Source organism: Podarcis raffonei, chromosome 8, assembly GCF_027172205.1.
Source record: "Podarcis raffonei isolate rPodRaf1 chromosome 8, rPodRaf1.pri, whole genome shotgun sequence".
NCBI classification, from domain to species: Eukaryota; Metazoa; Chordata; class Lepidosauria; order Squamata; family Lacertidae; genus Podarcis; species Podarcis raffonei.
The window spans coordinates 80,093,222-80,108,107 of NC_070609.1; the positions used below are offsets into that span (position 1 = coordinate 80,093,222).

General features: G+C 47.1%; 1 protein-coding gene across 2 annotated transcripts in view; it reads right to left on the reverse strand.

The window, feature by feature from the left end:
- Positions 1 to 14,886, reverse strand: part of LOC128419859 (protein-arginine deiminase type-2-like) — a 104,420-nt gene that overhangs the window by 3,626 nt on the left and 85,908 nt on the right. For both annotated transcript variants that reach the window (XM_053401050.1, XM_053401049.1), the window contains 3 exons: positions 6,705 to 6,856; positions 5,413 to 5,557; positions 3,438 to 3,531 (listed from right to left, as the gene is read on the reverse strand). In XM_053401050.1, the coding sequence (XP_053257025.1) occupies positions 3,438 to 3,531; positions 5,413 to 5,557; positions 6,705 to 6,856 (391 nt within the window). The remainder of the gene's footprint in view (positions 1 to 3,437; positions 3,532 to 5,412; positions 5,558 to 6,704; positions 6,857 to 14,886) is intronic.

Consider the following 14,886-nt stretch of genomic DNA (forward strand, 5'->3'; position numbering starts at 1 on the left):
TGGTATTTCTCAGGAGCAAGCAGATGAATTTGTTGCAGGCTATAAATCATCTACAGAGGGAGCTAAGCCCTTCTAAGCGAATAACTAGATGAAATCAATCTGTTTGCTCAAATATCCAGAGAAGATTCAAGACAGAGGAAAGAAAGGACTAATAATAAAATGACGGGGTTGGACTAGGTGAGCCTTGGGGATCCCTTCCAACTCCACAATTCTATGACTCTAATAAATGTATTGATTTGCACTTTCAATACATTGCCTGTGCTGCCTGGCACACTTCTCTGGGGTTTCAGGCAGGAGTCTGTCAAGTTGTGGAATGAACCCGGGACCTTCTGCGTGCCAAGCAAATGCACCAGCTAAGCTGAAGAGCCGGGCCCCCAGGGCTTGCAGGCTTTGAACTACGTGAGCCGAACTCCCGTAATGGTTGGGAAAGTGTTACTCTTTATTTTGAGCCTGCTTGCGCTAAGAGAGTCTCCCTCTCCTTTTGAAAAGGCGAGGTGGCACAGCTGTTAAGACAGAACGCAAAGGTGCTGGGAAGTTCGCGGCCCTGGTGACCCTCCAGCTGTTGCCACTGGAGCTTATCGCCTGGAGAGAGGTTCATGTCCACAAGCACGGTGTCATTCTCTCTCTCCCTTAAGGCACGGCCTGAAATTCAAGGGCCTCGTTTGTAGAGCGTGAGACTCTTAATCTCTGGAGTGTGGTTCGAGCTGCATATTGGGCAAAAGATTCCTGTGTTGCAGGGGGTTGAACTAGAGGACCCTCGTGGTCCCTTCCAGCTCTACACGTCTATGATGACTTCAAGATGCACCAGAGTCCAGAGCATAGCTGTCAACTTACAGATTTGAAAATGAGGGACCAGCAGCCTCGAAAATAAGGGATCAGCAGCCAAAATAAGGGATTTTCCAGGCACAGGTATGTTCGACTTCTGAGCCCCACTGAGGCAAATGCAGAAAGCCCAGCCAGCAGCCAAACGAAGCCTCATCAATAAGGGACAGCAGTGGGACATGGCACTGGGATAAGGGACTGTCCCGCCAAATAAGGGACGCTTGACAGCTATGGTCCAGAGCTAGGAAATGAACCAGGTCAGGGAGAAGGTTTTGCACCTAAAGACATGCTCCAGGGGCTCCAATTTAGGAAACCGGGTGCCTGGTTTTCAAGACCCCCCAAGTCTAGATGACCACGTCTCTGAGTGGAACCCCTGAAATACAGAACGTCTCTCCTCCAGTGAATCCTGGGAGCTGTAGTTTAAGGGTGCTGGGTATTGTAGCTCTGTGAGAGGTACGCTATTTATTCCGCAAAATTTATGCACTGCTTGATTGCTATTTTTTCCCCAAGCTCAAAGTGGTTTATTAAAAAAAGTTTAAGCAATAAAATGACCAAAAGGGACATGAACAACAATCAAGTTAAAACAACAAACTACCATATTAGAAGCAAAAAAAACTAGTTCTGATGAATTGGAAGAGCCGCAAAAAGATTCCATTGAGCACATGGATTGACAATGTGGACAGACTAGCCACATATGAACGAATTGCATGTCGACGCAAATTAAGAATGGATAAATATGAAGAAATCTGGAAGGAATATTTAAGCGATAAGGCGGACGGTGGTGGGAAGTAGAGGGAGGAGAGGTGGGGAAATATTGTTAAAAAGGTGTAGTCATAGTTATATCAGTACTCAAATCTGAAATGTTATATTGTGTTATTTGTGCTATTGCAGTTTTTGTTGTATGTGTTTTTTTGTGGTTGTTGTTATTATTGAAAAAATGATTAAATAAATAAATAAAAGTTAAAACAACAAACTTTAAAAGAACTTGCATCTGAATATACCTGTATGGGTATAGGCTGGCCCAAAGAAAAATGTTCTTAGCGAGTGCTGAAAAGAGGACACTGAAGGCGCCTGATTGATCTCAATAGGCAGGGAGTTCCAAAGTGTAAACTATACTTCCTATGATTATTGGGGTTTTTTTGTGGGGGAGGGAGAACACTGTACTTTAAATGGACCTTAAATGCATGGTGTGACCATTGCTGCTTCTGTAATGTTGCCAATATTATCATACCCAGCTGAGACCGCAGTAGCATCTGCTGGGTGGGGAGCTGCATTTTGAACATAGCAAACGCTCAGCTTGGAGGGTCCAAGGCAAGAAGTGGATCTGATTATCCCCTACAAGGAGGCTGGATAATTTGAAGCCAGTGTCCATGATGCGTTCCAACTATGGGCCTCCCCTCCCCATTCTTTGGGACGTAAGGTGATTGCAGGAGCCGTCCGTGAGATATCTTTGTCCTGCTTCACCACACATTGGTGCAGAATAAGGATGGGCAAAGCCACTTGTGTGATTTTCCCTCTCTCTCTCTCTCTCTCTCTCTCTCACGCACACACACACACACACACACAGAGAGAGAGAGAGAGAGAGAGAGAGAGGAGTTTTGGGTTGTGTTACAAGGTGCTTTGCGAAAGGAGCGATAAAACTGATGAACCAATTTAGCACAAGGTAATTTTCGAAAAGTGGGTCGCAGGTGGCGCTGTGGGTTAAACCACAGAGCCTAGGACTTGCCGATCAGAAGGTCGGCGGTTCGAATCCCCACGACGGGGTGAGTTCCCGTTGCTCGGTCCCTGCTCCTGCCAACCTAGCAGTTCAAAAGCACATCAAAGTGCAAGTAGATAAATAGGTACCTCTCTGGCGGGAAGGTAAACTGTGTTTCCATGTGCTGCTCTGGTTCACCAGAAGTGGTTTAGTCATGCTGGCCACAAGACCCGGAAGCTGTCCGCTGGCTCCCTCGGCCAGTAAAGCGAGACGAGCGCCGCAACCCCAGAGTCGGCCACGACTGGACCTAATGGTCAGGGGTGCCTTTACCTTTACTAATTTTCGAAAAACAAATGGAAACCTGCCAGAGAGTCCAATCCCTCCTCAGAGGCAGGACTCTGTTCCAAGACAGCTGCACGAAGCAAGGTTGCCGTTTTTGGGACTTTTTAGTTTAGAGAAAAGGCAAGTAAGAGGCAACACAAGATAGGTATATAAAACGATGGCTGGCATGAAGAACCTGGGCAGAGAAAAGCTTTTCTCCCTCTCTCGTAACACTGCAACTCGCGGACACCCAGCGAAGCTGTATGTCGGAAAATTCAGAACTGATAAAAGAAAGTCGTTCGCGCAGTGTTGAACTGCGGAACTCCCTCCCACAGGATGACCCACCAACCTGGATGGCTTTAAAAGAAAATGGGACAAATTCATGGAGGAGGAGAGGGCTATCAATGGCTACGAGCCACGATGGCTATACTCTAAAAATCAAACGGAGGGGAAAGGGTTCTTGTGCTCGGCTTCTGTTTGCGGGTTCCCCACAGGCATCTAGTTGGCCCCTGTGAGAACAGGATGCTGGACTTCAATGAGTCTGATCAAGCAGGGTTTCTTTTTATGCGCTTGTTCTAGGTCTGTCTGAACAGCCTACCTTTGAACATGACGGCTTCTCCATGACCTTCTTTCTGCTTCTCCCTGAACAGCTTGTAGCAGGCGGAAGGGCTGGCCATGAGCATCCGGAATTGCTGAGAGGAGGAAAGGGAAACGAAGGGCCGTATCAGGGCAGGTAAAAGAAAGGGCTCTTCCACGCAGCTCATGGTTAAACTATGGAACTCCTTCCCGCAGGAGGCCATGCTGGCCATCCATCTGGATGGCTTGCTCGCTTGCTTATCGGGGATGCGGGTGATGCTGTGATCTAAACCACTGAGCCTCTTGGGCTTGCCGATCAGAAGGTCGGCCATCTCAGCAGTTCAAAAGCACACCAGTGCAAGTAGATGAATAGGTACCGCTGCAGCGGGAAGGTAAATGGCATTTCCGTGCACTCTGGTTTCCGACACGGTGTTCCGTTGTGCCAGAAGCGGTTTAGTCATGCTGGCCACATGACCTGGAAAGCTGTCTATGGACAAACAGTGGCTCCGTCGGCCTGAAAGCGAGATGAGCGCCGCAACCCCATAGTTGTCTTTGACTGGGCTTAACAGGCCAGGGGCTCTTTACCTTTGCTTGCTTGCTTTATTTGTTTATTTATTATATTCCTATGCCGCTTTTAACTCACATGAGTTACAAAGCAGCTTACATGCCATAAATAATAACAGAACAGAACACAGCCTTGGTCCAGTATACCTGAAGGAGCGTCTCCACCCCCATTGTTCTGCCCGGACGCTGAGGTCCAGTGCCGAGGGCCTTCTGGCGGTTTCCTCCCTGCGAGAAGCAAAGCTACAGGGAACCAGGCAGAGGGCCTTCTCGGTAGTGGCGCCCACCCTGTGGGATGCCCTCCCATCAGATGTCAAAGAGATAAACAACTACCTGACATTTAGAAGACATCTGAAGGCACCCCTGTTCAGGGAAGTTTTTAATGTGTGACATTTAAATGTATTTTTAATCTTTGTTGGAAGCCGCCCAGAGTGACTGGGGAACCCCAGCCAGATGGGTGGGGTACAAATAATAAATTATTATTATCATCATAATCATCATCACAACCACAACATAAATCACATAAAATAATCAACTAATCACCATTAAAACAACCACCTTCCATAAAATACCATTAACAAAGCAACTTAGAAAATAGGCTAAACAGCACAACCACAAGAAAAGTATTATTATAAAATTCACAAAGCGTTACAGTGCTCAGCTCATAACCCACAAAACAATAATAACAACATTAACGAACTAAGAACCCAAAGCAAACTAAGCATTGCTGAATTCACGCATGCACACTCAGGAGAGTGTGACTCCCAATGTGTCCCCATGACTCTTCCATAGTTGATAATAATAATAATAATAATAATAATAATAATAATAATAATAATAATAATTTATTATTTATACCCTGCCCATCTGGCTGGGCCTCCCCAGCCACTCTGGGCGGCTTCCATAAAAACCAAAAATACAGTAAAATATCACACGTTAAAAACTTCCCTGAACAGGGCTGCCTTAAGATGTCTTCTGAATGTCAGGTAGTTGTTTATCGCTTTGACATCTGCTGGAAGGGCGTTCCACAGGGCGGGCGCCACTACCGAGAAGGCCCTCTGCCTGGTTCCCTGTAGCTTTGCTTCTCGCAATGAGGGAACCGCCAGAAGGCCCTTGGAGCTGGACCTCAGCGTCCGGGCAGAATGATGGGGGTGGAGACGCTCCTTCAGGTATACTGGACCGAGGCCATTTAGGGCTTTAACGGTCAGCACCAACACTTTGAATTGTGCTCGGAAACGTACTGGGAGCCAATGTAGGTCTTTCAAGACCGGTGTTATAGTTTCCGTCCAATCCTTTAAAAGAGGACTGGATGAATCCATAGGAGGATAAGGTTATGGCCACGCCAACTATGCTTTCATCACTGTTTCTCAGCCCAAAACACATAATTAACTAGCGACAATGCGTAAGGGTCACAGACATTCGCAGCTGATGCTCACCTTTTTGCCAGGAATGGGGACAAATGTCAGAAACTCGTCTACATGGCCCACCGTCAGCCAGTCAGAGTAGAGCTCGATGGGTGACTGGACTTTCTGGGCATAGAGGAAATCTCGCACCACCTTGGTCATCCTCCGCCCTGCGGACCTGAAAAGGTCAACACCCCCCCAAGAAAAAGAAGAAGGATGACCAATTAAGGATGAATGGCTTATGAAACTGATGGACTATGCTGAAATGGAGAAAATGACTGCTAAACGAAGAGGACATAATGATGAATTGTTTCAAGGAGAATGGAAACCATTGATGGGTTATCTACTAAACTATCGCCCATACATGAAGTCGCAGGCAGGTTTTGAAATATAAGCAGCAGATTACTGAAAGAATTAGCGATATTGGGGCTTAGATAATAAAAATCTGTGTTTTAAAGCAGCTAATAAAAAGGAGTAATAAAAATAAACATCAGGAAAGGAGGGGTGGGAAGTCAAGAAGAGGTTATGTATGTACAGTCAAACCACGGATCCCAAATGCCTCAGTTTTGGAACATTTCCCAAAGGCCAAAAACCCGGAAGTAAATGTTCCGGTTTTCGACTGCTTTTCGGAAGCCGAACATCCAACGCGGTTTCCACTGAGTGCAGGAAGCTCCTGAAACCAATTGGAAGCTGTGCCTCGGTTGTCAAACATTTCGGAAGCCGAATGGGCTTCCAGAATGGATTACGTTCAAGAACTAAGGTATAAAAAAAAACTATTGGATGATAAGTGCTTTGAAATATCTTTGGATATTTAATTATATCAACACATTCCCCAGAAGAAGAAGAAAAGAATGAGAGAGAAAAACGGGGCCAGTGAAAACTGATATGTATTTACAGGGCCGGCCCTATCATTTGTCTGAGTGAGGCAGGTGGCAGATCTTCTCCTTTGCCAGAGTTCATCATCGCCTCTGCACTGCTTTCACTGCAAGCCCTGAGGCCCTCAGTGGAGAAAACAATCCCTCTTGCCACCGTTGACATGAGGCTCAGGTGCCCATCCAGCCAGCTTCTGGCCACAGAAAGGGCTGAATGTTTTGCCCTTTGCAGGAAAATGCATATTTATCTTTAATTCTTCCCATTCTTCTTTAGCCTCTGTCCTCATCCAACGATGGCAGGCAACAGGGGGAGGCTTTGCACAAGGCAAAAAAAGGTGCCCAAGCCCTATGATTGATCATGGCCAGTGGTGGGTTTTGAGTTGTCTTTTTTTAAACCAGAAATTCAGGTCGTCGGGTCTTTTACAATATCGACACCCGCGTGCACTCTCTTACAGAGGGAAGCTGCTTCCAATGAGGATTCTTCCCAAAGGGTACTCTTTTCCATCGGCAGTCACTGGCGGGCTGACTTCCAGATTCCCAAAAGAGTCCAAGCTGGTGACTTCTTCAAAGAGGGGCTCCCTGGAGACGTAGCCAAAATCCGGGCCCTGCAGGGGGGGAGGAAGATATCTCCTTCAATCACAGGGCTCCCACTACAATGTTAAGTATCATTGTTAAATTGACACGGAAATGGTGAATGGCTGTGTGTACAGCTGAAAGGGTTCGACTCTGAGATTCCATTGATGCATTGCTGGATCCCTAATTGTGGAATGCTCTCCCCAGAGAGCCTCACCTGCTCCCATCGTCTTTAGACACCAGGCAAAAACATTCCTCTTTACCCAGGCCTCTGATTATTAAGTAATCTATGGCCTGTAAAAGTGTGGGGGAGAGGATTGCTATGATTATGATTATTTTACTATTAGGCTGTCTATCATAGAATCATAGAGTTGGAAGAGACCACAAGGGCCATCGAGTCCAACCCCCTGCCAAGCAGGAAACACCATCAGAGCACTCCTGACATATGGTTGTCAAGCCTCTGCTTAAAGACCTCCAAAGAAGGAGACTCCACCACACTCCTTGGCTGCAAATTCCACTGTCAGCATGCTTTTTACTATGTTTTTATCACGGATGCTTTGTAATTCGTTCTCTAATGTTGTACACTGCCCTGACATCTTTTGATAAAGGGCATTGCAGTGGTATCTTGATACTCAAACAATTTGGAACCCAAACACTGCAAACCCGGAAGTGTTCCGGTTTGCGAACTTGTTTCGGAAGTTGAACGTGCTCCGTTCTGAGTGCCACATTTCCAATTTGAGTGTTATGCTTCCGATTTGAGTGCCACACTTCTGATTTGAGTGCTACGCTGAGGTCTGTCTGTTTTTCCTATTTATTTTGCTTTTTTGTTTTTGCGGCTCCTTTTTTGCAGCCCTGTGGAACCCAGTTCAGCTACTGATTGATTGATTGATTGATTGACTAATTGATTGTGTTACTGTACAGTGGTACCTCGGGTTACAAATGCTTCGGGTTATGCGTTTTCAGGTTGCGTACCATGGGAAACCCAGAAGTACCGGAAAGGGTGACTTCTGGGTTTTGCCAATCGTGCTTCGCACATGCGCAGAAACGCCAAATCACGCACGTGTGCAGGCGCAGCACTGCGGGTTGCGGACATGCCTCCGTCACAGATTACGTCCGCAACCTGAGGTTCCACTGTAGTACATTGTTTATTGCTTTCATTTTATGGATCAATGATCTTATTAGATAGTAAAATTCATGTTAAATGGCTTCTTTTAAGTGTTGTTTTTAAAAGTCTGGAACGGATTAATCCATTTTGCATTACTTTCTATGGGAAAGCACACCTTGGTTTTGGAATGCTTTGGTTTTGGAACGGACTTCCAGAGCGGATTAAGTTTGAGAACCAAGGTACCACAAAAATAAATTGAAATAACATCATCATCATTAATATTTATACCTTGCCCATCTGGCTGGATTTCCCCAGCCGCTCTGGGCAGTTTACATCATATCTAAAAACATAATAAAAACATCAAGCATTAAAAACCTCCCGATAGAGGGCTGCCTGAAATAATAGCCATAACCATCAATAAATTGTCTCGGAGCTCCTTCATGGGTTGATAATTAATCCCTCTTCCCAGGGAACTCTAGGAATTGTAGGGAAATTTTGGGAACTCTCAGAGGGGAACTGGACTCTCCAAACAACCCTCACCAATCATAACAGACTACCGTATTTTTTGCTCTATAAGACTCGCTTTTTCCCTCCTAAAAAGTAAGGGGAAATGTGTGTACGTCTTATGGAGTGAATGCAGGCTGCGCAGCTATCCCAGAAACCAGAACAGCAAGAGGGATTGCTGCTTTCGCTGTGCAGCGATCCCTCTTGCTGTTCTGGCTTCTGAGATTCAGAATATTTTTTTTCTTGTTTTCCTCCTCCAAAAGCTAGGTGCGTCTTGTGGTCTGGTGCGTCTTATAGAGCGAAAAATACGGTATGTTATGAAGAATCCCATGATTCTTTGGGGAAGCCATGACTGTGTAAAGTGGGATGATAGTGCTTTAAATGCACAGTGCAGATGGCGCCTTAGGTCAATAACAGGGAAGGGCCTTGAAACAAACCTTGCTGGGTAACACAAAGGAATCTCTAAAGGGCAGAAAAGGCACGTGTTGCAGTAACGTTATCTTGCAGAGGGCTTAGAGGTGTGAAGCAGCTGTCCTGACAGACAAGATGTCACAATACTCTGCTAATAAGCATGAAATATCTCCGCAGTGAGGCCCATCCCAGTTCCCTGAGCTGTTTAAATCCCCCATCAGCTGCCTGCCCCCCTCATTGACTTTTTCACTTTATCTGCTGAGCTCGTGGCAATTCTCTGAGGATTATTTGCATCTGTGTGTGTCGGGGAAAAGAGATTGCTTTTAATGAATTAACTTATTGCTATTATCATTCATATATATATATACTCAGAGCCACAAATATAAATGGAAAAAGGCATCCACTCAAACCAGCCTAAAACCACAACAAGGTTAAAATCTTAAACAGACACTTTAGGAAGAGCAGGGTTAAAAGTTAGAAGAAATAGGAACAACATATGCTCAGAGGCATTCTTGCTATTGACTTTGCACTGCAGTCCAAAGCAAAGTATAAAAGGCATCTTTAACTGGGAAAGGGAAAGGGTGAAGCGAATGCATCTTTCCAGGACGAACGTCCCTAAATATGGTAAGGCCTGGGCTAAGAGCCCACCCTGCCTCGCCTAATCCAAGCTCACATCTGCAACCCAAGCTCATATCTACTTAAACGCACACAGACGGCAGCCAGAAAATTGCACATAGCTTCTGTTTATTAAGCCACACAGCTTAATTTGGAATTAAGTCCAAATTTGGGGGCCACGAAGAGAGCTACATACTGGGCATAAAACTGAAATGTTGGAAGCAGCCTTACATTTGTAATAATAAAATTTAAGGTCTTACATATATAATAAATGTTCATAAATGTACCAACCAAGCACGTACATAGATCAGCACAGGAAGACCAACCTGAAACCATTTTAATTCCCATACTGTCCAAATGTTTTCTCTGCAAGGAAGGAGGGGGTCAGGGAGCCTTCCCACTGTCTCAGGAATTGGGAAATCACCATCTCAAAGGAATGGCCAGACTACCAGGAAAGGCAATGATGTTTGTGGGGGGTGGTCTTGGGTTATACCCCTTCTGTGATGTATGTATGATGTATGGAGGGGTGGTCTTGAGCTCCAGTGCAGGGAATTTAAAATGTCTCTATAAGGGCAGGCACACCTTTGTTCTGGGTCCTCCTCCTTTCCTGCGTGTGAGGGGAGCACCCTGTTGCAACAGATCAATAAAGATCAGGCTTATGAGCTGCTTTGCTTCTCAATATTCTCTGGTTGGCCTCTGCTATTTTCTCCTACCAATAGGGAACCCACTTAAGGACTCTATATGGGCTCTTGGATACACCATAAGGGAAGAAGGGCAGATTTTGTTTACAACACGTTGAATCAAACCTATTGGTTCTTCTTGCTCAATGTTGCCTACACTGACTTTCAGCAATGGCTCTCAAGGGTTCCAGGCAAGGGAGATTTCCAGACCCACCTGGAGTTGCTGCCAGCGGGGATTGAACCGGGGACCTTCTGCATGCCAAGCAGGTGCCCCTAGTACCACACTGTGCTACGGCCCTTCCATGAACTTTTCACAGAGGCCACCAATTCAAACGATGTCTCAGGGAAGCATCTCAGCCCACCTGCCTTCTTCCCCGAGACTCCTCAGTTTTTGGGGTGTGTATGTCTGCGTGTATGTGGAGGTTTGCAGTGCTGAAAGCCGGTAGCCACCAACTGCTGGGGGACCAGCTGTCTTGCAGGGATAAGATGTCATGGATTCAAGTCAGCACCAGGAAGATTTACGAGTGACAGAGAGGGAATCTGCAATTTGGCAGTTCAAAAATCTCTGCCCAAAAAGGGAAAGGAGATGTTTGAAGGGGAGGGGAGGGGTTGGCTGGGGGAGGGAGAGAAACACATATGGAAATTCATGGATTTTTATTTTTGAAAGGTCGCACACTGAGTTCAGGACAAGAGCCCTCAATATAGCCTCCAGCATGCCCTCCAGCTGTTTTGGACTACAACTCCCATAAGTCCTTGCACCATACAGCCCAACAAGCCCAGCATCCTCTTCTCACAGTTGCCTGTGGAAAAGCTGTAAGCAGGATCTGAGCACAAGAGCCCTCTCCACTCCTGTGGCTTCCAGCTGCATTTGACTGTGGAAGCAGAGGACGGCCATGGTGGCTAGTAGCCATCACAGAATTGTAGCATTGGAAGGGACCCAACCCCCTGCACAATGCAGAATTTATGCTGTCCCATGCGGGGACAAAACCTGCAACCTTGGTGTTATCAGCACCATACTCTAACCAACTGAGCTCACCTCTCTACTCCATGAATTTGTGCGAAGAAGAAGAAGAAGAGTTTGGATTTGATAGACCCGTGTGGACGGTTAAAGGTAAAGGGACCCCTGACCATTAGGTCCAGTCGTGGACGACTCTGGGGTTGCGGTGCTCATCTCACTTTACTGGCCGAGGGAGCCGGCGTACAGCTTCCAGGTCATGTGGCCAGCATGACTAAGCCGCTTCTGGCGAACCAGAACAGCGCATGGAAACGCCGTTTACCTTTCCGCCACAGCGGTACTTATTTATCTACTTGCACTTTGACGTGCTTTCGAACTGCTAGGTGGGCAGGAGCAGGGGCTGAGCAACGGGAGCTCACCCCGTCGTGAGGATTCGAACCACTAACCTTCTGATCGGCAAGTCCTAGGCTCTGTGGTTTAACCCACAGCGCCACCTGCATCCCAGAGTTTGGGCTGCAGAAGATTCTATCTATTGTTCTCACCTCTTCCTTGCCTCTTCTCTAAGTGGAAAAGTAGAGGAGTAACTGATCTAGCCCTGAGACACCCCACACACTGCTGGTAAATACACACAAATGCTCTGCTTGTATAAAAGAAAAAGGTAAAGGACCCGTGGACGGTTAAGTCCAGTCAAAGGTGACTATGGGGTTGCGGCGTTCATCTTGCTTTCAGGCCGAGGGAACTGGCATTCATCCACAGACAGCTTTCTGGGTCATGTGGTCAGCATGACCTAACCACTTCTGGCGCAACGGGACACCATGACGGGAACCAGAGTGCATGGAAACACCATTTACCTTCCCACCGCAGCAGTACCTATTTATCTACTTGCACTGGCGAGCTTTCAAACTGCTAGGTTGGCAGGAGCTGGGACAGAGCAATGGGAGCTGACCCCATCACAGGGATTTGAACCCCCAATCTTCTGATCAGCAAGCCCAAGAGGCTCAGTGGTTTAGACCACAGTGCCACCCATGTGCTGCTTGTATACAGCAATTTAACATGGGTCAACTTCTGAGGCTGAAGAAGGGCCAAAAGGGATTAGGACAGGAATGATTTAAGAGACAGATTTATAAACTTTTTTTTTTTAAGCACAGTTCAAAGTGTTGGTGTTGACCTCTAAAGCCCTAAACACCACTGGCTCTGTATACCAGAAGGAGCGTCTCCACCCCCATTGTTCAGCCCTGACACTGAGGTCCAGCTCTGAGGGTCTTCTGGTGGCTCCCTCCCTGAAAGAAGTGAAGCTACAGGGAACCAGGCAGAGGGCCTTCTTGGTAGTGGCACCTGTCCTGTGGAACGCATTCCCATCAGATATCAAGGAGATAAGGAACTACACAACTTTTAGAAGACATCTGAAGGCAGCCCTGTATGGGGAAGTTTTTAACGTTTGACTTTTTTTTTTTTATGTGCTGGAAGCCTCCCAGAGTGGCTGGGGAAAAATAGCCAGATGGGTGGGGTATAAATAATAAATTATTATTATTATTAGGAACCAGCTGGACCTTGGGCCTGATCCAGCAGGGCTCTTCTTACGTTTTTAAGAAAGGAGAACAGGGATTCAAAGCAGGAAAGATGGAAAGGAATCACAAAAAGTGTCTAGGTTTCTGTGAGACTTGGCACTGAAAAACAGCCTGGCAGGATATTAGGTTGTTTGAACCTACTTTGCAAGGTGTAATCTCATCTCCGCGATTAGGTTACCGGGCGATGCAACGAAGTGCATCGCAGAAGGGCCCTTTTTCTTCCTGCCAGAAGATGCTTCGGCGATTGCGCCAACCCGGCCAAGGAGAAAGCAAAGTTGCGGCCGACGACAGCTTGACGGCTTCATCCCAAGGCCAGGAAAGAACTGGGATTCCTTCCCTGTGATGTCCTTGGACAAAACATCTCTTTTCCTTAAAGGCCTTGTGGGCTTGGAATGGCGGGTGGGTAGGAGTGGCCAGGAAGCCACCAGAGAAAGCGCAGCATCTTTTGCCTGGATAACGTTACCAGAGCTCCCGGTACGAATCCTACCTCCAAATAGATTTCAGAATGACTCAGGGTATCTGTTTCATCGCCTTAATCCTCCGTCATTCAATAATCCTGACTGCAAAGGCCTGTTTTGCTTGTCCGAGGATAACTGGGGCAGCCTCGTGGCCGTAGCCAATTGCGATGCCATCTTACGAATTCGTGGTATGGGGAGGGCTGCAAAGGCCTCCCTGGGAAGGGGACAGCATGCCAGCTGCATCGCTGGAGCCCAAGGACTGGATGATTTCGGAGGGGAGGCGAAGGCCACTAAATGGCATTAATAAGGGGATCTGCCTGGGTGGAGTTGGGTCGAGAGATGTTGTGTTAAATCCCGAAACAACCTCAAAAACTAAACAAAACACCCCGGCACATTCTGCTCTTGCAAATTTGTGACTTTCTGCATGCATTGAATGATTGTTGTTCGTTATTCTGATGGATAATTGTGTTGAGGGTGTCCCCCCCCCTTTTACAATCAAGCAGTGCATAAATTTTGTGAAATAAATATGTCAGAAACTTTTAATCAGTTGTCTTGGTGAGATTTACAATCATTGCACAGTTGTTTTCAGACAGGGCTGTGACTCAGCAGTATAGCCCCTGCTTTGCGTGGCGGACGAGGCCCCCATTTCAATCCATGCTGGCAGCCTTTCCAAGCAGGGAGGGGCCACAGCTCAACGGCAGAGCACCTGCTTGGCCTGCAGAAGGCCCCAGGTTCAATCCTGACATCTTCTAAGTAGGGCTGGGAAAGACTCCCTCTGTGAAACGCTGGAGAGCTGCTGCCAGTCTGTGTGGACAGCTCTGAGCTAGGTGGACCCAAGGCCCTGGCTCAGTATAACCCAGCTTCCTGTCTTCCTATGGACATTTTACTTTTGTGTGTGCTTCTTCAAAAAGTCACTGAATAAGGCGTCACGTACATCTTTTCAGAGAAATTTTGCAGCAACACCACACGGGTAAATGATGATGATGATGTTGACGTTTTAAACGCATATCTCACCCTTCATTACAAGATCACAAGGTTGTTCACAGAATAAACAGAATAGGGACGCGGGAGGCGCTGTGGGTTAAACCACAGAGTCTAGGACTTGCAGATCAGAAGGTCGGCGGTTCGAATCCCTGTGACGGGGTGAGCTCCCATTGCTTGGTCCCTGCTCCTGCCAACCTAGCAGTTCGAAAGCACGTCAAAGTGCAAGTAGATAAATAGGTATCGCTCCAGCGGGAAGGTAAACGGCATTTCTGTGCGCTGCTCTGGTTCGCCAGAAGCGGCTTAGTCCTGCTGGCCACATGACCCGGAAGCTGTACGCCGGCTCCCTCGGCCAATAAAGCAAGATGAGCGCCACAACCCCAGAGTCGGTCACGACTGGACCTAATGGTCAGGGGTCCCTTTACCTTTACTAAAGAATTAAAACAAAAACAACAAAACAATAAGGTAGGGAAGAGGGGGTGCCTGACCAAGTGGGGCAGGCTCCTGGCACCCCGTCTCCTGCAGCAGCTCCCTGAACCATCACAGCCCTTGTTTATTTTGCGCTTGGGAGACTCGCTTGGTGGAAAGAGAAGACTGCAGCGTCCTTCTGCGCATGCCCCGAGGGCACAATTTCTGGTGGGCACAGTGGGAAGAGGGAGGCTGCCATAAGGATGATTTATGCAGGAATGAGGATGTACTGGGTTAGCGCCTGGGTTTCCACTTGCTTCCCCTAAATGGCGGAGAGGCAATCAACTCCGGGGACGGAGCCTTCTTCTCATTCCTCT